We start from the raw sequence: 26,168 nt of genomic DNA on the forward strand, positions 1-26,168 counted from the left end.
TAGTGTTATTTATTTTTTGTGTGTAACACTTAAGTTTCATAATATTTAATAATATTATATATATAATTTATATAATGCATATTACTTTTTTTTTATTTTTAAAATAAATAAAATTTTACATATTTTTATTATAAAAGATTTAACCTATTAATAAGTTTAATAGATTTTTATTAATAATTTTTAATGTAATTTTATTTAAAATATGAAAAAAATATATAAATTTTAATAAAATAATATTTTCATAAATATTGATTTGATTTAGTTTAGATTTTATTTTAAATGAAAATCAAACTAAACCGAACTGCATATATTTTAAGTTTGATTCGGATATTTTTTAATAAAATATTGAATCAAATCAAGCTAAAAATACCCCTAGTTCCTTTGTTTGACTGAAATTTTAGATAGTTGCTTTGGCATGTGGAATATATTATTTATTTTTTGGCAATCGAAAGATTGTTTGGATATAGTGTTGATGTAAATAACGATACTACTTAAAAAGAAGAATATTCGATTATGGTATTGGTTTATTATTAGATGTAAAATTTGCAGCTTCATTTCTCATTGTTTATGTTAAAGTATCTAATTTTTGTAGAAAAAAACATTGTTGCGAAGTCTCATTCATCTCGATTGCTAGTCAAAGGCGCTATAGGTGGTAATATTCGGATAATACTAATATGGGCAGTTTTCAAATTCGTGAAGTTGGAAAAAAGTAGTATAGTTCATGCTACTTTGCTTGATGTCTTGGCTAATATTTATGATGTATCTCCGAGAAACACTGATGGGGAAACATAAGATAGGCAACCCGAGAGTAATTAAATCTATTTTTTTTTTTAATTTGGCCGGTGAGGTGGAGCAATTAAGGGTTAATAATGATAACCTGCAACTAGTTGTTGAAGTTTTTAATGAGGAAGAGAATTCTAAAGCTCTTAATTGTAATATGAGGTGGTAGTTATTTATGGAATTGCTGACAGAAGTTTTGGAATTATTTGTGAATAATCTTTGTGGTTTCTTAGGTGTACTCATATTGGTTAGGTGTTAAAATCTTTATTGATTGCTTTTGTTTTTTAATGTCTTCGGGGTTTTGCTGCTAGGAGTTGAATGTCCAATGTCTTTAAGTGTCTCAAGCCTAAATGAGAAGGGTTGTAATTTCTCATGGTTTATTTTGATATATTGAACAAATTATGTCATGCTTAAAAAAAAAAATTCTTCCGTCATGATCAGAAGAAGATTGCATGTATAGATTTCAATAACTAAGACAGTTTAAAAGTATATTTACTTTCAAAACAACGCATTTAATCTTTTATATTTTATACATTGAAATTTACTAAAAATACTTTTCAAACTTTTATCTAAATATAACCTTAGATCTATTAAATACTACAATTTATACAATTTCCTTGAAAAATGGTTGATTTGGTTTGGTAACATTTTAGGATAATATTCAATCAACTTTGCATATTTTATTTTGTAATTTTTTCTAAGTGGATAGTAGACGGTTTCAAACCATCTTGTATGTATAATTGTGGTCAATCTTTTTATGTAGCATGTATTTAAGAATTTAAATTTATAAAAAAAAAATTAATAACATTCAACTATATGTCATATGAAGATTAATTAAATTATGATCGATGATCTCATATTATTTAATAATTTCTTGACAATTATTTATTTAAAGTGTTAGCAAACTATTCTCTAATATATTATTTCTAATACACATTCTATTGTTGATTTAAAAAAACTACAAAATCAAAAGAACATTTAATTAATAAGTGAGACCTACAAAATAATTTTACTTTTTCATAAATTTTTTCTATAGTAAAAGACATAATAAACATGGTTTTATATTTTTTTTATGAGTAAACATATATAGCTTAGTATGATTGATAAATAACTTTCTTTTTTAAATGTATGATCAGGAATTCAATTATTGGGACCTCGAGAGATTACTCTAAGCTCATCTATAATAATAATAAAAGCAGATAACGTCATTTTCTTGCATAACGTTCTAAGTTTTTTATTATCCAAAATAACATGTATTTATTCAGTTGGTTAATGGTAATTGGCAACGCTGTCATGTTTGGTTTTAAAACGTTAATTTTGTCATCCGCACTTTAACCATTCTATAATCTAAATATTTTGTTTGCCGAACTAGAAAAAATATTCCAGGCGGTGGTGACTGGTGAGAGCCACATATTGAGAGAATAGAGATTGAGATTTGAGAGGATTAGAGGAACTTTGGTGGACCCATATTTTGCTTTAAAGGCTTGCAATTTTTTATGTTAAGTAAGGACCCGTTTACATTAGCCCACTCATTTAGGGCATGTTTGTATTTTCATTACGGTAAGTTTGTACCAATTTTAAAGTGTCATCTTGTGAGAAGTAAGTAACAATTTGTTACTTTTAATTGAACGATTGTTTAATGTTCCTCAAAACGTTAAAATAAACATGCACCTAATCTTGGAGTTCAACCAATAATAAAACAAAATCATTAAATTGTTTCTTATTTTTATTTAGAGAAATGTTAAAAACATTTTTTTAATACATTCTTATTAATGTACTTTCTTTTATTAATTGAAATCTATTGAAAAGTATAACACTTTTTAGGTTTTACATTATATTTAATGATTTTTTAAATTTTTAATTTTTAATAAATTTTAATCAATAAAAAAAGTGTTTCGATACCAATGTGTTGCAAATACTTCTCATTTGTTAAATGACCAAATATAATTTTTTTAATAATTTTATTTTAATACTTTTCTCTTTCTTTTCACTGATTTAATGATAAATGTTAAAAATACACTTTCTATAATCTTTTAAACAATCTCTCGTATAGGTTAAAATTGATTAAAAATACAAAAATTTATGAACCTTACATCATATTTAATGATTTTCTCTTTTAATTTTGTAATTTTTCATAAATTTTAATCATCTAAGAAGAAGAAATCGTGAGACCATATTGCACTCCAGAAATCGCTCCCAAATTGCGTTTCAAAATTATCGTCCACTGCATTCCAGAAATTGGTCCAGTGATTGTAATAAAACCTTTCTTCATTAAATCAATTAACTAATCCAGCTTGCTCCAAATCAAGAAAAACCATCAATCCACACCCCCACGTGAATTTGCTTCCGGAAAAACCCCAACAACAACAGTGCAAAAACTGATCCTGTTTCTTGAGCTAAATTTAAAAAATTCCACCAATTTCGCTTGTCGGGGTCATGATGCCACATCTTGTACCTCCTTTACACTCTTTAGTCAAGGAATAAAGTGGAGAAGAAGAAGGTTCTATTAATTTTGTATCAAACCAGCAAAGACTCAGGGAGAGAGTATGAATCTCATCACATAAAGTTTTAGGAAAAAAATATTCTTTGAAAAATTGTCACCAACGATCAATCTTCCAAGACCCAAGCCTTTGCATTGTCGACTCAATCGTCACCATCCCCTTCGTCACCATGTTTTGTGTCTGTGGTGGAGAAGGCTTCTTTCATCAAATAGAGACTTATGGAGAGATGAAGGGGAGTGTATTTTTTGGGGCAGTCTTGGAAAAAAAATCAAAATGGGAGTGTATTAGCAATTAAGGAGAGTAGAAATAGCAATAGACCAATTTTGCTGTCTCCACTTTCATAAATTTGACGGACAGATAAAAGCCTTTTTTGGCCCAATAAAAACCTGGGCTTTCAATGCCTAAATGATATAGAGCCAATATTGTGTGTGGGGTTTTTCTTTGCACACCCAACAAATTGCTGGTACACCCAGCACAACACGCGTAATTTTAATTTTATCCTTTTGTAAAATTGATAATCCGTAAGTGGCCCATACAATTTTTTATTTTTTTTTTCAAAATTATATTTTACAAATTAATTAAAAATTAATGGACCAAATAGAAATCGAACCTATAACTTTTGGGTTATTAGGATAACGCTTTAACCAATTAAGCTAATAGGTCAATTATGTTTTAAAATAATTAATGTTGCTATATATAATACTAAAATTTCTAATGTATATTTAATGCATATGTAAATTTACATAATAAATTTTGTGATAATTAATTTTGATCTAATAATTAATTTGTTTACATATATAAATTTTTATGAAACCTATGATTTTTATTTAAAATTTATATATGTAAAAAAATACATTATTAGATCAAAATGAATTATAGTAAGGTCAAAAAACACATTAATAAATTTATGTTAATAATGTCTTTTTCACATATATAAATTTTTATTAAACTTGTGATTTTTATTTATAAATTATATATGTAAACAAATTAATTATTATATTAAAATTAATTGTCACAAAATTTATTATGTAAATTTATATGTAAATTAAATATATATTAAAAAATTTAATATTATATATAATAATATTAATTATTTTATAATATAATTGGTCAATGGGAAAGTCACAAAATATGTCATGTTTCCATAAATTCTCCTGAGTCATCGGGTCAAACATCAAATATAAAGTCAAAGTGTTATAACCTACATATCCCAAAAGGCTTGTTCATGTTGCGTACTTCCGGTTCTAGATGTGTGCACATTTTACCTTTGTTTTTCAATGGTTCTTCCCCTAATCACGCCATAGTTAAAAAAAACGTCCCTTCAACATTACTCCAAAGCAAACCGAATATCAAAAGTGGAAACCTTCTTTCAACTAATCAAGCCAGTCATTGAGCTAACTTTAGCAATTTTGCTTCCAAACTCCATAGACAACGCTTGCTGTATAGTATACCCATTACTTTAATTGATGAGGCAGAGGCCTAGAATCATCGTGGCCAATGAAATTGATTATTCTTTAAGCAAAATGTCGTAGCCTGTCTTGCATCTTTTTTCAATGCCTTTCAGAATCAGTGGTTAATTACAAAGTCCACCGGGTGGGTGTAACTAAATCTGCTTGATTAATTAGAACCTGCACTGCACTTATATTTCTCATTTAAATAAACAAACAAATAAATAACACCACCCGAATTGCTCGCAACTTTTCTTTTGGTTTCTGTAATTTCTCTAGCGTAGTAGTGTTTTGCATGAACGTAGAGCATCATCAAATCTAAACAAAGGTGCTACACAACCACAAGTAATTTAGTTTTTTAAATTACACCCGTCATTGAATAATTGAAGACATTAGTTTAACGTTTAATGAGTTAATTGTCGTTGAATTGGGGTTAAATATGTAATAATCAAATAGTATTAAAAAATTATTAACCTGACATTTAGAAAAGTTGGTTAAAGATAAGGATAAAAAACAGAAATTCTATTAAATAAAAAAAAATGTTGAATCAGTTTAACCTATTTCAATGTTTCAGGACTAATTCATGAATCAGAAATTCTAGTAAAAAAAATGTTAAATAAAAAAAAACACAGTATATAAGTATTTCTTTAGGACTAATTCATGTTCAATTTCAATGTTTCAGGAAAATAAGTGATATGGCTTTCCCGTTTCCAAGTCTCACACTCCCACTTACAATTGTCTTCTTTTTGTTCAACTAGCATAGTTGCCTGACAGAATCGGCCGCCAATTAATTTTGGAATTCACATAGCAAAAGAGAAGTCATCTGAGGCTCAGCAATGATAACAGAACAAAAATAAAATGCCACTTTCTGACTTAGACCATAGTGCTGTCTCAGCACTACACAATGTACATATCTTTGTGTTTCCCCATGCTGGCTATCTAATTTCTGAAACCTTGCTCATGAAGCATGGAATAGAAGTCATTATCATACCCCACACCCATTCTTCTTCCCTCCACAATCCCCGCATAATTAGCCGCCCTTTGCTTTATTAGCATCTTGACCTCTCTATATAAATGACCCCAACAAAGTCACTCTCTTAACACTCCCCTCTCACTATCATTATTCATTCCACACTATGGCCTCTTTTTGGAACCAACTCTCATTCTTTTTGCTCTTGGTGCTTGTTATCTCCCCCCAAATTCAAGCCAGAGAAGGCAAGCTCTTCAGCTTGTTCTCCCATTTCAGAACCATCTATAATGTCAAAGACCCTCTTGACAAAACAAATGCTGAATCTCCAGCACTACCACCAGGACCAACACCAGAACCAGCCTCAGCACCAGAACTAGAACCAGAATCAGCACCAACACCAGCACCTTCAGCTGAACAAGAAATTGGGTCAACAATACCATCTGGGCCAGCACCTGAGCCTGAATTTTTTGACAGTGGAGAGGGTTATGGCCTCTATGGTAGAGGCTCTTATAGACAATACCCTCCCACCAAGGAGACTCCTACCACCACCACGACCTTTCAAAATGAGCTTCTCAATGAAGACTTCAATCATGAGAGCTACAAAACTGGCTACCCCAAAACCAATCTCTACAACAACAACAATGAGGAGTACAAAAACAATGACAACACTAAGGAAGAGTACAGGAACAGTTACATTGGTGGCTACTCCGACGACTTCAATAGGTACTCCAACAACAACAACAACAACAACGGCAAGGAAAATTACAATAACAACTACAATGGCAAGGAAAATTACTACAACAACAACAACAACTATATCAGCAATGGCTATGAAGAGAAGAGAGAAGGAATGAGTGACACGAGGTTCTTGGAGAATGGCAAGTACTACTATCATGTGAATAGTGTTAAAGAGAATTATAACCTTAATGGGTACGAATCAGGGAGAGGGAGCGCTACTGAAAACGAAGGTAATTACTATGAGAAAAGTCAGTATCCAAATGAGTTTGACACCATGGAAGAGTACGAGAAGCAGCAGGAAGAACAAGGCTACACTCCTTGAGTGTTTTTTTTTTTTTTTGCATTTTTGTGTGGTAAAAAAGAGCCAGAGTGAGAGACACACACAAGGGTTACCCATTGAAAGAAAATATTAAGTTATTAGATAATTGTGATGCTTTACTTTCTAGTTTCATCCTTGATCTTGCTGTTTCTTATGTTGTTGATCAAAGTGATGGAGAGAGTATGCAGTGTTATCATTTGTGCAGTGTGGATCTTTTTCTGTATTTTTTCCAATTGGAAACTATGTACCGTTCTGTGTTCATGTAACAATTAGAAGGCACAAAATTTCATGACTTATTATATTATATGACTATATTTTTGCGTTTGATTTCTTCTTTATCCTTGTAATCAATTATTAAAATTCAATAACTAAAATTCGTTGGAATTTATATCAAATGAGATATCAAAGACAAAAATTAACATCAGCATGGTAGAATATATAAGGGGACTCTAACCCAGTTATATCACGTCTTTTGCTGGTGTTATTGTTACGTAATTTAAATTAATTTGGGAGAACGGAAAGTATTGCTAAAGATGAAACCAAGAATTTAAATACCCTGAAAAGGGTCATGGAAAAACATGATTTGTGCATGCTTTCTGAAATTATTATAGTGATAATCATTAATGCTTGCAAGTTACATATTTGTGCTAAAAGCATAGAACTGCCGCGCTCATTATTCACTTTTTTTCTAAGATCTTCCTTTTATTTTACCTCTCCTTTTTCTTTTCTTGTGTTCTTTTTCTTTTGTAACTGCTGTTTATGTGGGTATCCAAAGAAAACTCCACAGGGAAAGGGAAATGTATGGTTCAGTGACTTTTATGGTACTATATCATGATAGGAGACTATTCCAATATTAAAATTTATAGTTATGTTATCTAGTAAATATATCACACAAATATTTTATGATTAATTTAAATAAATTCTCAAAAAATATAATTTTTTTTGTTAAATATATTAATAATGATATATACTATATGATTTTAATATTTATAATATTGAAATAATAATGAGTACGAATTAAAATTAGTTACTTGATCCGGTTGTCTTTTGAATATATTTTATTATGAGTTTAATGTCAAGATGTAAAAAAGTTAATTTGAGATAATTATTTTTAAAATTAATAAGTTTATCATACATATAAATTATGATTGAACGATGGTGTAAAAAAAAATTATACTGCATGATTTTTTTTTCTTTTAGTGTTGAAGAATTTTAATGACATTTTCTTTAATATTCTCTTTCTAACATTTTTTTGTATATTTATTAAAATTTATTAAAAATCATTAATTTTGATAGAGAGATAATCATTATTACAAATTTCAAAATGAGTATTAAAAAGAAAATGTCAAAAAGTATCGCTAGCATATCTCTTAATTTATTATTAGTTAAAGTTTATCAACACTCAACATTGTGTAAGTCTCCCTTCTAACTTATTAGATGAATTTCATCGTAATTTTGTGACTTTTAAAATAGTTAATTAAGTTTTTATTCCTTCAACTTTTTTACATTCTAATTTTTAGTTCCTCAATTTTTTTTGACAATTTTTAGTCCTTCGGTCATCAATTTTTTGTCAAAATTTTTAGTCCTTTTAAAAAAATTTATTTATTTTTAATCTCTTATTTATTTTTATTACTTAAAATTAATATTTATTTTACCAATTTTTAGTCCCTTATTTATTTTATATTTGAGACTAATTTTATACAATAAAAATAAATGAGGAATTAAAAATAGAAATTTTTTTAAAAAGACTAAAAATCCTGACAAAAATTAATAAAAGTTGTAAAAAAAATTTAAGGGACTATGAAAAAATTAAAGAAGTGAAAACTTAATTAATTATTTGTAAAAACATTTAATTAATAAATGTTAGAAAAAATGTGCTAGTAACCCTTTTCATATATTTATGAGTGGACAAGTAGCATATATAATACGTGCAGCGTTCTACTTCAGATGTGGCTTTGTACTACTCTGCCAGTGACAGACTTAAATTATAATGACCTTATTCAAATACACTCCCTCATTTTGAGAAAAGTACAAGTAAATATTTTAAATTTTTATATTTTATCTCCTCTAATTTCACGAAAATGGATGGTTCTCAAAAACAATTTACACCTAGAGTGTTCTTTGTTAACAATTTTTCATTACAGGAATTATTTTTACCGCATCGAACTTATATTTTATCTTGTAACGGGAGACATCACTCTGAGTGACGTGTGTGTGTGTCTTGTCTGGATTGTCACATTTACATTGAATATAAAATACAAGCGCCACTCAAAGTGCCTCATATGTTTTATGTGACAAAAACATCCCATCTAACTTGTTTCAAAACTACACTATATCCTTATATTGTTTCTCTAAATCACCCATTTTAGTAAAAAAAAATCCCTGGATCTGCCACCTTACTCAGCTGATTTCTCAAGCAAATACTATTCATTGTAAATCTAAAAAAATATTTATTATGAATTTTAATTATAAAAATATTTATCCTAAAATACTAGTTATTTTTCATGCAAGCATCTATTGATAAAATCAAGTAAACCTGATCAAGGTCACATCCTAACAATAGAGCATACGATCAGATAAAAGTTAACAAAATCTTATTAATATGTTGGTAGACAAAAAGCACAAGACAAAAAAATTGATACAAAACACTAAATAGCACTGTCATTTTTATATGCAGCCGACCAGCCTAGAATTTCAAGCAAGGTTAAACTAACAGTGAGATCTTTGCAATTTGCAATAATATACATCATACAAACAATCATCCACCTTCAATCATGTCAGTAGAAATGTTTAAATTTAAAACAACTAGATCAAGTATAAAATTCTGGTTAAGCCCGTCTTTTTCTATCATCTTCCTCGTCCTCATCAGAATCACCACTCTCACGAAACCGTGGATTTTTTTCCTGCCACATCAAATCAAGTAATTGATGGCGACAAATTAAATGACAAACTACGAGGAAATATGATAATACAAAGCATCATGTCTTCAATTGAAGTATGTTCTACAGCCTAATGCAACCAATGTGACAATACAAGAACCGCAATTGGAATTGTTGTAAAACAATTGATCAAAATTAGCCTGAAGTATCATTAAGGTTTGTAGAAAATACCGGTCTAGATTCATGGTCAGTGTTCCTTCGAGACTCATGATCTGAAGTTCTTTTTGAGGACTCGTGTGTGTGGCGCTCATCATCTCGGTGTCTCTTCCTATAGTAATCTATCATGTCAAAGAGACAAATGAAATAATAGTAAATTCGCATGTAAAACAGTGACAGTAACACTTATAAGTGCTTCTAAAAAGTATAAAATAGCTGAACAAAAGACATTGTTTTGAGATGAAAGTATGAAACTACCTCTACCATGTCGATGGGAACCACCATGACCATGACCACCTCCTCCACCATGTCTACCATCTACAATAGTAAGATTGCTGATCGGTTTAATTCACAGGAGTACAAACTCATAGCAAATGATAATTACCACAAATCATAAACTGTACCAGGAAATTAGATAGCAGAAAAATTAATCAACAAAACAAGGGGAAGCTGGTTCCCCATGAGACTTAACACACGCTTGTACTATTACCTGATGGGTATCTAATAAATTAAAGACAAGATTGTACAAAAAAATGCCAAAGGCCATTAAGATAAAAACTAGCATATTCTGATAAATAAGCACTGAAACTTGGCAAAAATCATTGTGATCTTTTTAATGCATAATAGATTCAACATGCAAGCCATTATGTTGCTTCCTTTGGAGGGACAGTTAGTTGCAACCCAACTTATTTATCCACAATGACAATTCGAATTTCTGATTTGGATAAGTGAACATTAATCATTAGAAAAGAAATACAATGCAGAAGATATTGGCTATTGAAAGTATCAATTTGAGCAATTTCTTCATACTGCAGGTTACTGCACAATAAAGAGGCTGCAGGAGTGGACACTGAACAGGCTAATCAAAAGAATGCATATAGTTGGAGCTTCCTCATGTGTTGCATATTCACGGAGATCACAACAACGTTAGGCCCAACTAGCAATGTAAACATGGGCATGGCTCAATGCGTCAAAACATTAAACCACAATAGGACACACTTTTCAGTTAGAAATTTAGTATTACTTATTACTTATCTATTTCATAGATGTCAATCCCAAATAAAAGCATGTAGCAGCCAACCCTAAAAATGCTACACCGGGATAGGGTAGCAGGATAACCACTATTCTGATCAATTATAATAAAAAAAATTAAAGGGTAAAACTTGGAAGAGAGCGCAAGAAAGTGAGATGAAAGAACTTTTTTAGAGGGATTAAGAAACAGAACACAGGGACAGAACAAAGGGCAGCAAAAGTCAAAGTTGGCTTAAAACATTAACAGGTTTGCCAGAAAATGGCCAAGGATCTAAAGGATCAGAAACTATGTAGATAAGAGACTGGGAATGGCCAACTGTCACAGCTGACCAGAAAATGCTAGGTGATGCTGGAAATGTTGTTTCATGGTTAAAATGGGTTTTTCTGTGAGCCACTCCAATGGCGCCCACTCCAGCCATGATTTTCCACTAATTTGTCAGTTATTGCAGCCGCAATAGCAGCTATACTTGAAACTGTGATACTAATCAACCTTTGTAGCATGCTCCAGCCACTCTGTAATGCAATTCCGAAAGTGCAGCCATTTGGCGCTATTGAGAACTATATCTGAGTACATATAAAATCTGTCCAAAACTTCTGCCATGTGTCAACTTCTGATTAAGTTTTTCCCCTCCTACCTAATGGTATTTTAGTTACCACTAAGCAAAAGAGGGACAATTTTGAATAGATTTTCCATGCAAACTGCATAGTAACATTCTAGTTATATCTTAAGAATCCAGCAGGTTGTTAAGTACCACATAATTTGGCATTCCAGAAACCAAACTAAATGAAAAAAAAAAAATCTGAATTAAATTTTTAGTGATCTCAAAACAAGTGAAATGATGAAGCAAAGCTACTCCTAATAGCTGAGGATCTGTGCAAAATTTAGTTTGGAGTCACTTACAGGAAGTTGGAATAACTGGTGGAAAAGAACCCAAAGAACCAGCACCATAATCTACAAGCTGCCTTTGTACTTCTAACTCTTTCTGAACCAGCTTCCCGTAGCCACCTCTACGTATGCAGAATTAAGGAAACTAAAAAGGAGACCAGTATAATAACTTATAGCTGATCCAATCAATCAAAACAATAAATGAAAGCAAATAAAAACTAATATCTCACAATCTTCAGGAATAATTTTGCAGTAAAATTTCCAGTTCAAGAACAACTAAAGGTATGAGAGCATTCATAATTCCATATCAAGTACAAATCACTAAAATCATAGCAGAACTAATGTTTTCTCTATTATGTTAGCACACATATCTAGAAAACATCATAATAGCTAGCTAAGGCAAAACACAAAACTTAGATTATATACATTTCTTACTGGATTAATCATTAATAAACCAATTTTTACATCGTTTTAAACTTTAAGGGGAAAATCAAGCAAACAAACCATACAAAAAAGCAAACTACAGACAAATTTATATTAAACGACTAAAAGGATATCAGGATCATAATCAGTGCGGTACTCGTCCCGCACCTGCACAAAACAACAGAAGAAGTTCACAATTAGCCAAGAACAAAAAAAAAATAGCCACAGAAACACAGGCACAAGAGATTTTCACCTGGCCACCGCTCCTCCCACGACCCCATTGTCTTCCTTCCTGAAATCCCCAATCAAAATCAACTCGAATGGGACGATCATCAAGTATCGTCCCACTTATGTATTTGCAAGCATCCTCAGTATCTTCACGAGAATAATATCTACCAAAAAAATACGCTTATGTTTTCAGTATCATCAATTAATACTGAATAACTGCAATTAACAGTGCGCACTGTGTTTTCAGTGCAATTGAGACTTACAAAACGAAACAGAAGCCGCAGGGCGTTTTGGTGTTCTTGTCCAAGCCCATGATGATCTTTTTTATTTCCCCAGTACGCGAGAAGAGCTCGTAAACTTGCTCCTCCGTCGTGTAAAAAGACATGTTCCCCACGTAAACGGTGGTTGAGGTCACAAGCGCGTGCTCAAACTCCTCTTGCGTTCCGGGGAACCTTCTATCTCGATACGCTGAAATCTTCGACGGATCCTACAACACTCACCGAACAACAAAATTAGCCAGTTAAACAAAACACGAAGTTCTTCAATCAAATTACGTAATCGTCACTGTAGTGTAATCGTACCTTGAATAACAGAGCCATGTGTTACTCTGCAACAAGAGAATTCAGAAGACGAAGGAGTTCATAGACAGGGTTAGGGCATAGAATGAAAACCCAAAAAGACCAACGTTTAAACGAATCGGTTCGACCCGATATGTTGGATCCGGTTAATTATAACAATTTTTATGTTTTACTTGAAAAAATAGTCCCCTATTTATTTCAACTCACTAAATTGATTCTTCTATAATCTAATTTATTATTTGAGTTGTCATTACTAAAGTTGGACGTTGTCGAAAAATGTTGACAATCACCTATTATTATCTAATTGTTTGGTAAAATGATTAATAAAAATTAATAACCAATAAGATAATGACATGTAACAATCAATATTTTTTGTTCACATTCATTAGCCATGGAGACTCAAATAGCGAATTTGAAAAGAAAAAAAACTTCAATAGTAAATTAAAATATAGGAAGACTAATTTAATGGGTTGAAATAAATAAAAAGATTATTTTTGGAATTAAATCTTTTTTTATTGTTTGGACTTAAAGGATGCTCAAAAGGGTTTTGAAGCCTACATTTCCTAAAGTGTATCTAGCACCTCCTACTTTTATGAAAAATAAAAAAATACCCTTGATGAGATATACCTTCCTTCCCATTGCAAAATAAATTTGATTTTGGGAAGAGGCTTTTTGGAAACCATAAATTATAATTTTGGATTAGGGATTCCATTAAATGCTTTTAACATCATGCATTAGGGAATACAAAGTCAATAAACATGTTTCTAAAACAAACATTTCAAAAGCATATTTTATGTATTCTGAAACACTTATTCGGGAAAGTCAATCTGGGTTCTAGAATGATCATTTCGTAAGTATAAATTTGGGCTTCTAGAATACCTATTCTGGTTACAATTCCCATTTATTTCTCTTCCAAAATAGGTGATCCATAAATCAAAAAGCTTGACAAAAAAGGGGAGAAGATGGCATACCTTCACATTGACTATCTCACTAGAGTTGTATAGTTGCACGTGGATGACACTTCTGTTGTCCCCCTCGTGAAAGAGAATCGCTACATACAATAGAGAGATAGAGAGGAAGCTTGTGGAGTTGAATGCAAAGGAGGAGGAAGAAGAACCTCGTGGAGTTCAAAGCTGAGTTGGTGGTGGAATCTCGTGGTTGCAAAGAAGAAGCTCATTGGTGGTGGAGTTGAACAATGAGGAGGAAGAAGAAGGTATAATTTGAAAAGGGTAGTTTGTGATTATTTTAAAATTGGGAGGTGCAGGATGCGAAAAGGGAGGTGTAGTTTGAAGAAGAAGCTCATGTGTTTTTTTTTTGCCCATTACCGAAAAGTGATGCATGCAGGGTTTTAGTGTTGTAGAACCCTACACCAGTAGTGAGAGTGTGGAACCTTCGCTAACCCTAAAATTTTCCGATAACGAAATGGCATCCACCGCCGGCGCCGCCGCGAGATCGATTTTCCGTTCGTGTTCCTCTCGCCGCGCCGCGTTCCGTCTCGGCTCCGAAGCCAAAGCGGCTCGGTCTCCGTTCCGCGTCGCTTCCAACCAACCTCTCTCGCAATCTACACTCAGGTAATTTATTTGTTTATTAGCGCCAAATTAAGTGTTATTTCAATTGAATTAAATGTTTATTAGCTATTAATGTAGAGTGTTTAAGATTTTTCCTAGCTTCAAATCACTTTTGAAGTTTGTTAACAAGTTAGATTAAGTTTATTTAAGAAATGGAATTTGAAAACAATGCATTTTAGGTTATTATCAGAAGCTATATGTAAGTTAGAACTAACTGGAGCTGGTGTTACCTCTATTGAAATATTTATTTATCAGTTATGAATTTATTGTTACTTGGATTTGTGTTAATGCTGGAAATGAAATAATGAATTGATGGGATTTTGTGTGAGAAGGTGTCCCGTTGAATTGAGCTTTTGTGTGGAATCCATGTTACCGTACCATACTGCAACTGCTTCTGCTTTGATGACTTCGATGCTATCCGTCTCTCGCCACAGCTACGGTTGGCTTCCTGAAGGTATTGTCTGTGCTCCTACTGCATTGTAATGTATCGTCTTATAACGAAAGATTCAGTTCATTTGCATTTGTTTACTGAATATTTTTGCTTCGGTTAAGTGGAAATGATTTTGAAGATTTCTGTCGGAGCACTGTATGATTAGTTTAGCATTTTAGCTTTTGTTTTTCTTCAGTTTGGTTTTGGTTATAAATTGAAACTGGTCTTATTGGTCAAAACTTTCTTCATTTTATCCTGTTTGCTGGTTTTGACTTGGGAGTTTACTGAGTGTAGTTAGATGAGAAGGGGACTTGGAAGATATTTTATAGTTTATGTGGAGAAAAAAATTAGGATTACAAAGTCAAAGAGTATTATATTATGTGGTCCCACTCTTTGGATCACCTAGTCTGTGATCATTTTAATTACCTGACAAATGGATTTTTACTTTTGAATTAGGTAGCTAAACATCTGTAGGATTCCTTGTGTTCTTTCTTCAATTTAATTTTCGGGTAAGTTAGTGTTTCTTTTCTGTTCTTGGGTTAAACTTGATAGAGTCTTGTCAGATCTGATAATAGAATGCTGTCAAAATACATATGAAATATAGTTCTTCATATTTATAGGAAAAAGGTGGTCCATCTACATGATACTTCATATCATTATATAAACATTAATCTTTTACCCAAGATTGATGGCTTAAGTTATGCCCTGAATCTTCTACTTTCCCCACTCATGCAACTAAATCTTTTAGTGAAGCCATACATACTCCTTTTGTTTGTAGGCAAAGAGAAGACTATTTGAAGATCAAGAAGCAAGGTTGGGATGACATGGACCTCTTTTGATGTTGGGCTTTAAACAAAAAAAACCATTCTTATTAGGAAGATTTGCTAGATATCTATCACCAAAAAGTTTGTTGCTCTTGGATTCTTTTAAGTTGGCATGGTGAATGTTATTAAGCTGGATTCTTCCTAGTTTACTTTGTGTTTTAGAAAATAATATTTGTCTCTTATTTATGAATCATATTGTTAAAAGTTTATGCATCTTGAGTAGAATGGTCTGGAATAAAAGAAACGGTTGGCATAATTTTTGGTGGTTTCTGTGTTTATATAAAAATATAATGACTTTTTTTTATATATAAAAAGATTAAGATAAATACCCCTCAACATTCTTGTAAGAAGTTTTTCTAGAATATAGTTTATTTTCTGTTTCTTCTAAACTGTTTGAAATATACTTTTTTCTTGTGTGACACAGTGACTTTGCTTCTGAAATTCTGTCATTAAAACCCATAATTGATTGAATTTTGTTACACATCACACTTAATAGGGTCAATTGATAATTGAGGTGTTTACTGTTCTCTTTTGTTTAATCAGATTGCAATGATGATGTGTGATAAGTGTTCTGAAGATTGAAGCAATCTTTTATGTACAAATCTGGTTCGTGAGACAGTGTTTTGACTGAGCCATTGGATGGACAAATTGAGTCCCAAAGGCTGAAAGGAACTTTAAAAACCTAGATCGCCTGACTTCTGTTCTTTCTTATTTCAGATGCATAAAAGGCTGTCATTTTATTCACCCGGATGTTAGAGTCTAAAGGCAAAATAAGTTGAAATTGTATTGTGACGTTGGATAAAGTATTGTAATGTCTATCCTTGTTATTAAATTTCGTATGGAATCAACTAGGGATTTTTAAGGAATGCTGGATTGCAGCATCTAGCGAAAGTTCTTTATTTCAACCAATTGATGCTTGTTATGCATCCTTCCCTTTTGACTAGTCTAAATCCATGATTTCTGTCTATCAATTATCCAATTTCTTATGGTATATAAGGTGTTATATTTGGTATAGCTTGTTTGTTTTTTGTATTGTTATAAAGGTAGTCAGTGATTTTCTGTTTTCTCATTTAATTTTATCCTTTTTAACTTTCAGAAGGAGAGGGGTCATGATGTGATAACTACCGAATGCAATACCGATTATACTCAAAATTTACTTTGTGGGTATTGAAGTTGGACTTTTATTGTAGCCACTTCATAGAATTTGTGCCGTGGATATTTGAACTCTTATCTGTAGACTCTCATTACCTTTCTTTTCAAGTACTGATTTTGTTTTGGTTATCTTGGTCGCTAACCTCGTATATTAATAAAGGCATTCGGACAGAAAATGACCAACGCTAAGTTGGTAAAGGTCACGAGCTTGGACATTTTGTTCCAATGTTAAAAGTGGACAGAAAATGAACTAGTGAAACATCTAATTTTAGATCAACCAATTCCAACATTTGAAATGGGTCTTCGAACTATTGATGCCACAAAAATAACTTTACGAATAGTGTTCTACCGAATTTTGCCCTCTTTCGTAAATTTCAAATATTTTACCTTGAAATTCAGCTTTTAAACTAAATTATATAATCAACCCAGTTTTGAAAGTTAACAATAATTAAAGTGGCGAGTTCACGGTTATAGATCAATCAGACCACCAACTTAGATCCAATTTGACAATATTTTCCGGTAAGAAATTAGGTCCTAAAGTGGAGAGTAGCTTAACCCCGTTTAATCTTGTAGGATGGGTAGTGAGCATTTGACACAATTCAAAAAACAACGCCTGCGGCCACCATGAATCCCATTTTATAATCCAGAAATAAAGTGGAGACTGAATCACCAAGTTTGCTGCTTCACATAAAAAGGGCATAATGGAACAGTTATGTATGCTACATAATGGTTTTGAAATGCATTTGAATGACAAAAGCCCAAATGATTTGTTCAAAAAGGACTGGATACAGTATTATTTGAGGAAACACATAATATTTACTTTTGCATCTTAAGCACAAGCATTGCCACATTTCAAAACTGATCTGAAATATAATTCCTTGCATTAACCACAGCAATCTTAAGACTAAATAAGCAAAGACTGTACCATAAGAAAACTGCACCGCAGTCTATTGTTTAATGGTCAAAATAAAAATTAAAACCTCTGGTAAACCCCAAAGATTCACTCTCAGAAGATAAAATCACTCTTCAACAACATTCACTAATTCATATTCAACTAACGAAAGATTGTTATCCTCTTTAACTTCAAAATTTGCAGGGTCTGTAGGCTCAATACGCCCCCATTTATCAACTGCAAGCCTCATAGATCCCTTGAACATGTCAATCTTTGCATTACGCAGAATTACAGTTGCACCAGCATTCATATGGTCCACTGCACAAAGTAAATGAATTATTCACCATTACAATACAAATGTGAACCAATGAAACATCTAATTCAAAATTAAACACTTCAAAATTATTCACCAAACAGATGTCTTCTTCAAAAACAAGCAAGAATGACAACATTTAAATTTGCAGCAAAGACAAAAGAAGTGGCAACAAAATACACATGAAAAACATTTACTTGGGAGAGAAAATGTAATGACTACTACCACACCAAACTATCACTTACTCCACAATAGATCCTCAAACTTGGGAAACATTAGTTAGGCACAAACTGTGTTCCAACATGGGCAATAACAATAAACAAGATTAACCTAACCCAAGCTATTATAAAACTATCCACGACCAGGATGCTGTCTGCAACGTTCTTTGGGGTGAGTGCGACCTTGTTAGTTGGCTACATCAGGTGCAACAGTCTGCAATTCCCCGCGATAATGTGACAAAACCACAACCTGACCGCAATTTAAAACAAACCTTGACCTAACCTTATATTTGAATTAACAACATTGATATCGTTTAATGCACAATCTACATTAATAACATTGACCTAACCTTTCCGAGTTTCAATCTGAGTTACACTCAAACAAGACAAAACCAATGAGTTTAAGATTAATCTATTATCAACGTAATTATTAAACAGGAAAACTTTTACACTCTCACTGCAATAACATTTTTTCCCACACATGATAAAGACCCTTTACCTATTTTTTTTTCAGTGTTATTAAAACTCTAAATCTTCACGTGCCAAATGTTTGCAATTTGAAGGACTCAAAATAAAGCTAGCATAAAGTCAACGACTTTACATAGACTTTTTAACAGTTTAAATTCAACACATCAAATATATGCAAATTAAAAGGGGAAAAATCACAACAAAACGTGAAGATTAACAGAGGCGACACAAAAAGAAACATCATCTTACCCTGTTCGTTGCGTGCTGTGAAGATTATGGTTCCGGTTTCGTCTCCGACGAGGCACTCGGCGATGCGCGACGGGCGCGCCGCGAGCACCGACGATCGACCGCCGCGAGTGGTCACCGTCTTCACCGGCTTGGAGCTGACCACCTTCACCGTCAGCGTGTGGCCGTTGGTGCCAGGTTTTAGCTGATCCACCTTCACGAACACCGGTTTTCTCTTCGTCGTCGTTGGTGTCGCCATGGATTCTTAGTTCGTGTTTCTGCTTCGCGTGAGAGAGAAGAGAATCAATCGAATCGGAATCGATCACGCAATTATAAGTTAAACCCTAACCCTAGTTTCTTTCTGCTTTTGATTTCGGATTTGGGGATTTAATAAGAGATGGGCTTGATTCCAGTTGTGGGAAGCGTTCAGTATGGGCTTTGTTAGCCCGTGTGAGGGTCCAAAAGATTTTTGACACAATATTCTTATGATGCTAAATTGCTCATCAAAAGATATGGTGAGAAAACAAAAGAAAAACATATTCTGAGTTTATTTTATTTTATTGACTAAATTAGTCACGTGATCCCCTAATTTTACTCATTAAAAATTATAAACATTGTCCATTTTTGATCCAGAAGTCTTATCATACCCTATTTATATCTTTGTTTTAGGTTGTAATTTGTTTTTTTATTCATTATTTTTTAATAAATAAGAGATCAAATTACAATTTAAATTAAAGTTTTTAAGATATTACTTGAATAATTTTTGGATAAACATAATTTTATTTTAGCTATACTATTTTGTTGGAAATTAATATACACAAAGGTTGGTTTGTGTATTACAAGTACTTTTAAAAATAGACTCAATCAATACTATGATTAAATCAAGAAATCAATCTAATTCAATTAAACCAGTATTTATTAGTTTTTTTTTAATGCAAGAAATGGACAAAACCAAGAATTATTGAATCCATGATTAAAAAATTATTTAATAGATCAACTTATTGTCATATCATTATGATTAATTATCATATTATGACACAAATAATATATATATATACTTATAATTTGTGTTACTTACACTAGTTTGCGTGGTTTAACTACTTAATTAATGAAAATGAGAGTATTCATTATTTGAGACATTAATACTTAAATTTTTAATTTGTTTGTTAAGCTAATATATTGTAGGCTCGACCAACCCTTTAAAAAAGGCTTATAATAGGTAAAAGTCTCAAGCTAGACTTTCTTTATGTTTTTAATCAAGATTAAGCTCAAACTTATAAAACAAAACATTGTTTAGTTTAACTTATTTTCATATTATTGTTACAACATAGACACCACATATAAACTCTTATCTCTTTCCTTTGTATAAAATCTTTTTTATATATAACACCCACAATTATTATTTCCCTCCTACTTATATCACATTAATTTTTCACCATTATTACCATAGATCACAATGTTAACATTAGATCACGCAAAACCAACATACATCAATGCAACACCCTACAACTATGATTGTTGTTGACACATTATAATTTTTTTATTTGTTTGATTTATAAGCATGATGAATAAGTTAAATGTTATAAACTTTATTTGTTTTAGGTAAGTATCTAAATTCACAGGTTTTTATTCTTTGAGAAATTTATTATAGAATAATGGGAGAAAGACATTTTTAATTTCATTTTTTTTCATGCATTATTGATTCATAACCTAATTGATGGGAATTTTATATATATATATATATATATATATATATATATATATATATATATATATTATTGAATTCTTGAGGAAACAATATATGTAATGTAACTCATGTTAATTATTAATTCATTAGCAAGTGTACCAAATTATCATAAGTAGTAAAGTAAAACGGAAGTTTAAATGTCGAGTCCACATTGACTTTATTTGTATTGAAATTGGTGCAAACTCAATTTTAAAGCCATTGATAAAGTAAAAAAAAAAAAGAATTGTAAGTAAAAAATTAAAGGAAAAAAAGTAAAGGATAAGAAGACAAGAAAATTAAGTAATAAATTAAATGCGAAAGATGAATTCAAAATGCAAATGTGTTGGGACCTAACATACCAAAACTACTTGCGATGCAATATTAATAATTTTTTCTATATAATATTATCTCAATTTTTACCCGCATCTACTTTGATACTTTAACTTTTATTCCTCATCGCATGAAAGAGCCTAATTTATTTATTTTCTCTCTCAAATTCATTTGCAAAGAAAAAATAATAAATCGCATTAAGAATAAAGATACATGAAATAAGCTAAATAAACATCACTATATTCCTAAACATGATTTCATTTAGAAGACCTTTCTCATTTATTTAGAAAATAATTATTTTCCAATGCATTTCTTTTTAAACGATGCATGAGTATGAATGATCAGACTACAATCAATAACAATAAAGCACATAAAAAAACAATAAAAATTGGAATTGCTTTAAATAAATAATAAAAAAGAGTTACATTACAAGAGTTTGAACGCTAGACTCCTAACAATGGAGGTTTAGTCTCTCATTGTCATGGGAGACTTTACATTTTAGGGATTGATGGGGATGGAAGAAGAAGAGAGGGGGGAAATGGCTTTAGAAAGAGGGTTTCCCTTATTAGAGATACTCTAGCTTATGTGTATTCAATAGAGAGCTCTGAGTCTCAGTGTGTCTTTCTCCTTTACTTTCTACTCCTTTTATAAGCCTAAGGTAGCTTAAAATTCACACGACCTCGCAATAAGTGCACTATTTTGAGCTTAACGAGTATGGCGGTGATCACGCGCTTAACACAATGACGTATGGGTTTAACGAGTATGACGACGATCACGCGCTTAACGCAAGATTTGCACTAAGTGCGCCTTTGGACTTCTTTGTGGACCTTCTTTGGGCTAGGCTTGGGCTGACTGTTGAGCGAGGTATCGTGTTAGGTCTGTCTTGCGCATTAGATGTTCCTGTCTTTAACTTCTTCTTCAAGTTTTTGTATTAATTTTCCTTCTATTGAATCTTGTTGGTCAATAATTAAACTGACACTAAAATTCTCATTATTTTATTAAAAATAACAGTAAAGTTGAGGAATTCCAATCATTCATAATCAAATTTGACTATCAATTAAACCCAAATTTTACAATTATCATTAATTACACTCACATATATGAAATTAACATAATGTGATGATTATATTATTGATTTTGTTATTAAAAATATGTATGCTTTTTTGTCACAATAATCGATGATATTTATTGAAGTATCCATGATCACCTTAATGGATGATGACTACTATTAGCCAAAGATTAAAGAGAATAAACTGGTTTATCTAATTTAGTGGAAAAAAACATGTATAAACTAAAAGAGAAATTAATAATTGAAAATTGATTTTAACCAGTCATTTATAAAGATCATTTTTTAATTAAAAAAAATCAAATTTATGACATAAAGTAAATCAAGTCATCCACTCATTGGTTAGGATGTCTAGATTCTCGCTAGTTTACAAATTTATGATTTCGTTCCAAATTTTGTTCACTCTATCTTTTTATTTTATTTTACTAATTTACTCTATCTTTTTTGAATGAAATAATATAAGCAACTTGTTACAAAAAAATAATAACTCATTTACAAAGATTATATATGAATTATTAATTTTGAATATTATATATGAATTGTTATTATTTAACGTTTTAATATTATTATTTTTCTTATATAACATTTAATATAATCTTTTCGTGTCAATTTAATTTTCTGGTTTATTTTTATATAATTTAGATTATTTTATTACTTATGATATTATATAATATTAAAAGTATTTTTTTTAATTATTATCAAATAATTTACAATTAAATATATTAAACTAATATAGTTTCATCAGCTCAATAATAACTTCTTTTTTTGGTGGGAGCTCAATGATTATTATTATTATTACAGTTTTAAAACATTACTTCTTTTTAAGGCTATATCAAAATTTTGGTCATTTATCTACATTTTAATTAGGTTTCAATTTGGCCATTAAGTTTAAGAAGTTTGAAGTTGGTTCCTTATATTGCTCTGTTATATTAAATTGACTCATGCATCAGTTTTTTACACTAACAGTATCAATTTTGGTTGACTTTACATCTCTTGCGGTTTCTAGTGTATCACCAAATTGACCAAAATATATAGTTTCAAAAACTAACAAAATTACCAATTTGGATCATGGTTATCTATATCCATAGTTTTCTATTCTTTCAACGATTTACTATAGGATAATGGTTTAAAGTTATCTTTAATTTCATTTTCATTCATTATTGATTGATAACCTAATTGATGGATTCTAACAAACGTCTTAAAGTCTGAGTTAGTATATAAGGTGTTTGGACCAACTAAAATTATAGTTTTTTTTAGGGAACACAAATTATAGTTAAGTAATACATTATAATATTATAATATTGTTGATTGATATTTTCTTGTTATTTAAGTTTTTTTATTAAGGCTTAATACTTGTTTGTGCTTACAAAGACATCGCGAGTGGTATCATAGGCAAATCAAATTGCTGACCCCTTTTTCCAAATATTTTCTCAATATGATTTTTACGCAGTTCTTCATTTATTTATTTTTCTCTTCTAGCCGGTAATGCTGGTGTAGTATACCTACGTGGACTTTAGTCAAATAAAAAATTACATATTTAATGGGTGTAATTTAATTAACAACACACAATTGAATTTGAGGAAAAAACTTGAATTTGATAGAAATTTAATCACACTTAAAAATTTTCAGAATCTTGTGGGGATACACACCAGGATCTCACCAAAGAGGGAAAAAAAAAATTCCAATTCCAATGGTTAAAAAAATAAAAAAATAGCTCACACTTCTTGGGGTAATTTTGATATGGTTCAAAATGACTTATTGGGATCTCTTGAATTTTCCATTCTTAGGGAATGATGTCCTGTATTTTCCTTCATTGTCGATGCAATGAGTTGACATTGTCATTGCATGGCTATCTATAGAAAATGGCAAAGAAAGTAAACAAGGTCTTATTTAAATGCATGCAACCCTCCAAAACAAACCAAGTTGATCACAATATTTACCTCTTCATCAACCTCGCAATAATTAATTTATTTATCATCATCATCATAAAAAGAAATTAAATAATTTAAACAGCGATGGCAATTATGTCAAAGGTGGTGATGGGTCTTGTTCTCTGCGTTCTTTTGGTGTCCGCGGTTTTGGTCCAAGATGCTGAGGCATCAATGGTAGGCCATGGAGCAATGCAGCGTGACACTTTTCCTGGATGCAGCAAAAGACACCCCAGTAATGTGGCCTGTCATCTGCCAATAGCTAATGATTATAGAAGAGATTGTGAGCCAGGACAAAGATGTCGTCATCAAGAAGCTCCAAAGGTGATAGCAAGATAATTCGACATTAATGAAGGACCCTAGTTGCACACATGCATATATGCATGCTTGGACATTGTTTTCTTTCTTTGATCAACATCTTTTGAGAGGGAATTATATATGTATGTATTCATGAATTCCTGAGGGAAAGATATGTATTCGTTAATTAGTGCAGATCCGTACAAATCCTTTGTAGTAAATTAAATAGAGTATATTTAAAACAATAACATTATTATTGGTCGATGTAACATTTAAAATGTAGACCTGACCACAACATATATTTTTTTATACATACCCACATTTATGCCAAACCCCCAGATTACATACAATACAACTACCAACATCACTATGTTACAATTTACTTGCAAAAGCAAGTTGGCGGGATTAGCTGTGATTGAAGATGAACTTGGTAGTTTTGCAAATTTACTACATTGTCAAACTATGCATCTCCCATTTGTGTATCTAGGCATCCCAATTGCTGCAAGCCCCCAGAGTCGAAACTTGGCATCCGGTCATCCGAAAGTTCAAGCGAAAACTCTCTTTGTGGAGGCACAAGAGCTTATCCATTGGATGAAGGATCTGTCTTGTCAATATGGTACTTACATCCATCCCACTCCTTTTTCTCTCTTTCTTTAAAATCCCTAAGAAAGTGGTGCATGTCTTGAGATCTTTGCAAAGAAATTTTTTGTGGGGGAAAAAGAGGAATCTAGGAAAATTGCTTGGGTAAGTTGGAGGAAGGTACGTATGCCAAAAAAAAGGAGTGTGGGGGGTTTGGGAATAAAGGATTCGGAAGTTTTCAATAGGGCACTACTAGGTAAATGAAAATGGAGAATGTTGCAAGAAAAAAATAGTCTTTGGATTAAGGTTTTGAGATCAAAATATGGGGAGTATAATGGGAAGGTGAGAGAGGGACATTTCATGAAGGGGTCTAAAGGGTGGAGTGGAGGGACCTGGGGGGGAGGGGGTGTAACAAAAGTGAGAGGACAAAGTCATTGGTTTGCGAGTAAGATTAAGTGGTTGGTGGGGGAAGGTGAAGAGGTTGGTTATTGGGATCAAGTATGGGTGGGGGGAAGGACATTACGTGAGATTTTTCCAAGAATTTACTCAAATTCGGAACAGATAAACAGTTGTGAGGGGTATGGGTCATTGGGAGGGTGAGGCTTGGGTGTGGGACTTTGAGGTGGAGAAGATCTTAGTTTGAATGGGAAAAAAGGTTGTTGCAGGAATTCTTGAATTGTATTAATGCTGTTGGGTTGGAAAAAGAAGGATTTGGATGGGAATTAATTCCTTGGAATATACGGTAAGAGAAGCATATACAAGTTTACCAGGAAGATGATGTTTTTAAATGTATTTGGAAAATGCCCGCACCCTCCAAATTCTGGTGTTGGCTTGGAGAATTATTCTTAACAGGGTGCCTACTAAGAAGGATCTTTTCAAGAGGGGAATTTTTAATCAACATGAAGACATTGTGTTTTTTCCGTAAACAAATGGAAGAATCTACTTCTCATCTCTTATTTGCGTGTAAACCGTCTTATCTGGTGTGGATGAAATGATATGCGTGGTTGGGGTTCCAGTTAGCACTACCATCGGATCCGGCTTCACATGAGGCAACACTTGGGTCTGATAGTAGGGAACAAAAGAAGGAAAGGAAGTCCATATGGTCATTGTGGTTATATAGAAATGATATAGCTTTCAACAACTTCAATGAAGGA

General features: G+C 31.8%; 4 protein-coding genes across 14 annotated transcripts; 2 read left to right on the forward strand and 2 right to left on the reverse strand.

The window, feature by feature from the left end:
- Positions 1-5,814: 5,814 nt before the first annotated feature.
- On the forward strand, positions 5,815-7,068 carry LOC114374472 (protein E6-like). Its single transcript, XM_028332113.1, has one exon. It carries the CDS (start codon positions 5,866-5,868, stop codon positions 6,757-6,759), a length of 894 nt encoding a protein of 297 aa, XP_028187914.1. The 5' UTR covers positions 5,815-5,865; the 3' UTR covers positions 6,760-7,068.
- A 2,265-nt stretch (positions 7,069-9,333) lies between these two features.
- Positions 9,334-13,137, reverse strand: LOC114374773 (nuclear cap-binding protein subunit 2-like). The gene is made up of 8 exons (XM_028332445.1): positions 13,002-13,137; positions 12,684-12,907; positions 12,446-12,584; positions 12,327-12,360; positions 11,785-11,895; positions 10,110-10,169; positions 9,867-9,973; positions 9,334-9,659 (listed from the first exon to the last, which is right to left on the reverse strand). Exons 1-8 carry the CDS (start codon positions 13,017-13,019, stop codon positions 9,585-9,587), a joined length of 768 nt encoding a protein of 255 aa, XP_028188246.1. The 5' UTR covers positions 13,020-13,137; the 3' UTR covers positions 9,334-9,584.
- An 802-nt stretch (positions 13,138-13,939) lies between these two features.
- LOC114374775 (protein NUCLEAR FUSION DEFECTIVE 6, chloroplastic/mitochondrial-like) lies at positions 13,940-17,101 on the forward strand. 11 transcript variants are annotated; one of them, XM_028332451.1, is made up of 4 exons: positions 13,940-14,569; positions 14,899-15,020; positions 16,364-16,426; positions 16,538-16,834. In XM_028332451.1, exons 1-3 carry the CDS (start codon positions 14,337-14,339, stop codon positions 16,381-16,383), a joined length of 375 nt encoding a protein of 124 aa, XP_028188252.1. In that variant the 5' UTR covers positions 13,940-14,336; the 3' UTR covers positions 16,384-16,426; positions 16,538-16,834. The 11 variants fall into 11 exon arrangements, with proteins under 11 accessions (XP_028188252.1, XP_028188249.1, XP_028188251.1 ...); XM_028332448.1 differs by lacking the exon at positions 16,538-16,834 and adding an exon at positions 15,775-15,809 and having other exon boundaries at positions 13,941-14,569; positions 16,364-16,530; XM_028332456.1 differs by lacking the exons at positions 16,364-16,426; positions 16,538-16,834 and adding exons at positions 15,453-15,505; positions 16,917-17,101 and having other exon boundaries at positions 13,942-14,569.
- A 713-nt stretch (positions 17,102-17,814) lies between these two features.
- LOC114374774 (uncharacterized protein At4g28440-like) lies at positions 17,815-19,465 on the reverse strand. Its single transcript, XM_028332446.1, has 2 exons — positions 19,113-19,465; positions 17,815-18,182 (listed from the first exon to the last, which is right to left on the reverse strand). Exons 1-2 carry the CDS (start codon positions 19,345-19,347, stop codon positions 17,992-17,994), a joined length of 426 nt encoding a protein of 141 aa, XP_028188247.1. The 5' UTR covers positions 19,348-19,465; the 3' UTR covers positions 17,815-17,991.
- Positions 19,466-26,168: the final 6,703 nt, after the last annotated feature.

The sequence above is a fragment of the Glycine soja genome, chromosome 11, assembly GCF_004193775.1.
Source record: "Glycine soja cultivar W05 chromosome 11, ASM419377v2, whole genome shotgun sequence".
In the NCBI taxonomy this organism is placed as follows: domain Eukaryota; kingdom Viridiplantae; phylum Streptophyta; class Magnoliopsida; order Fabales; family Fabaceae; genus Glycine; species Glycine soja.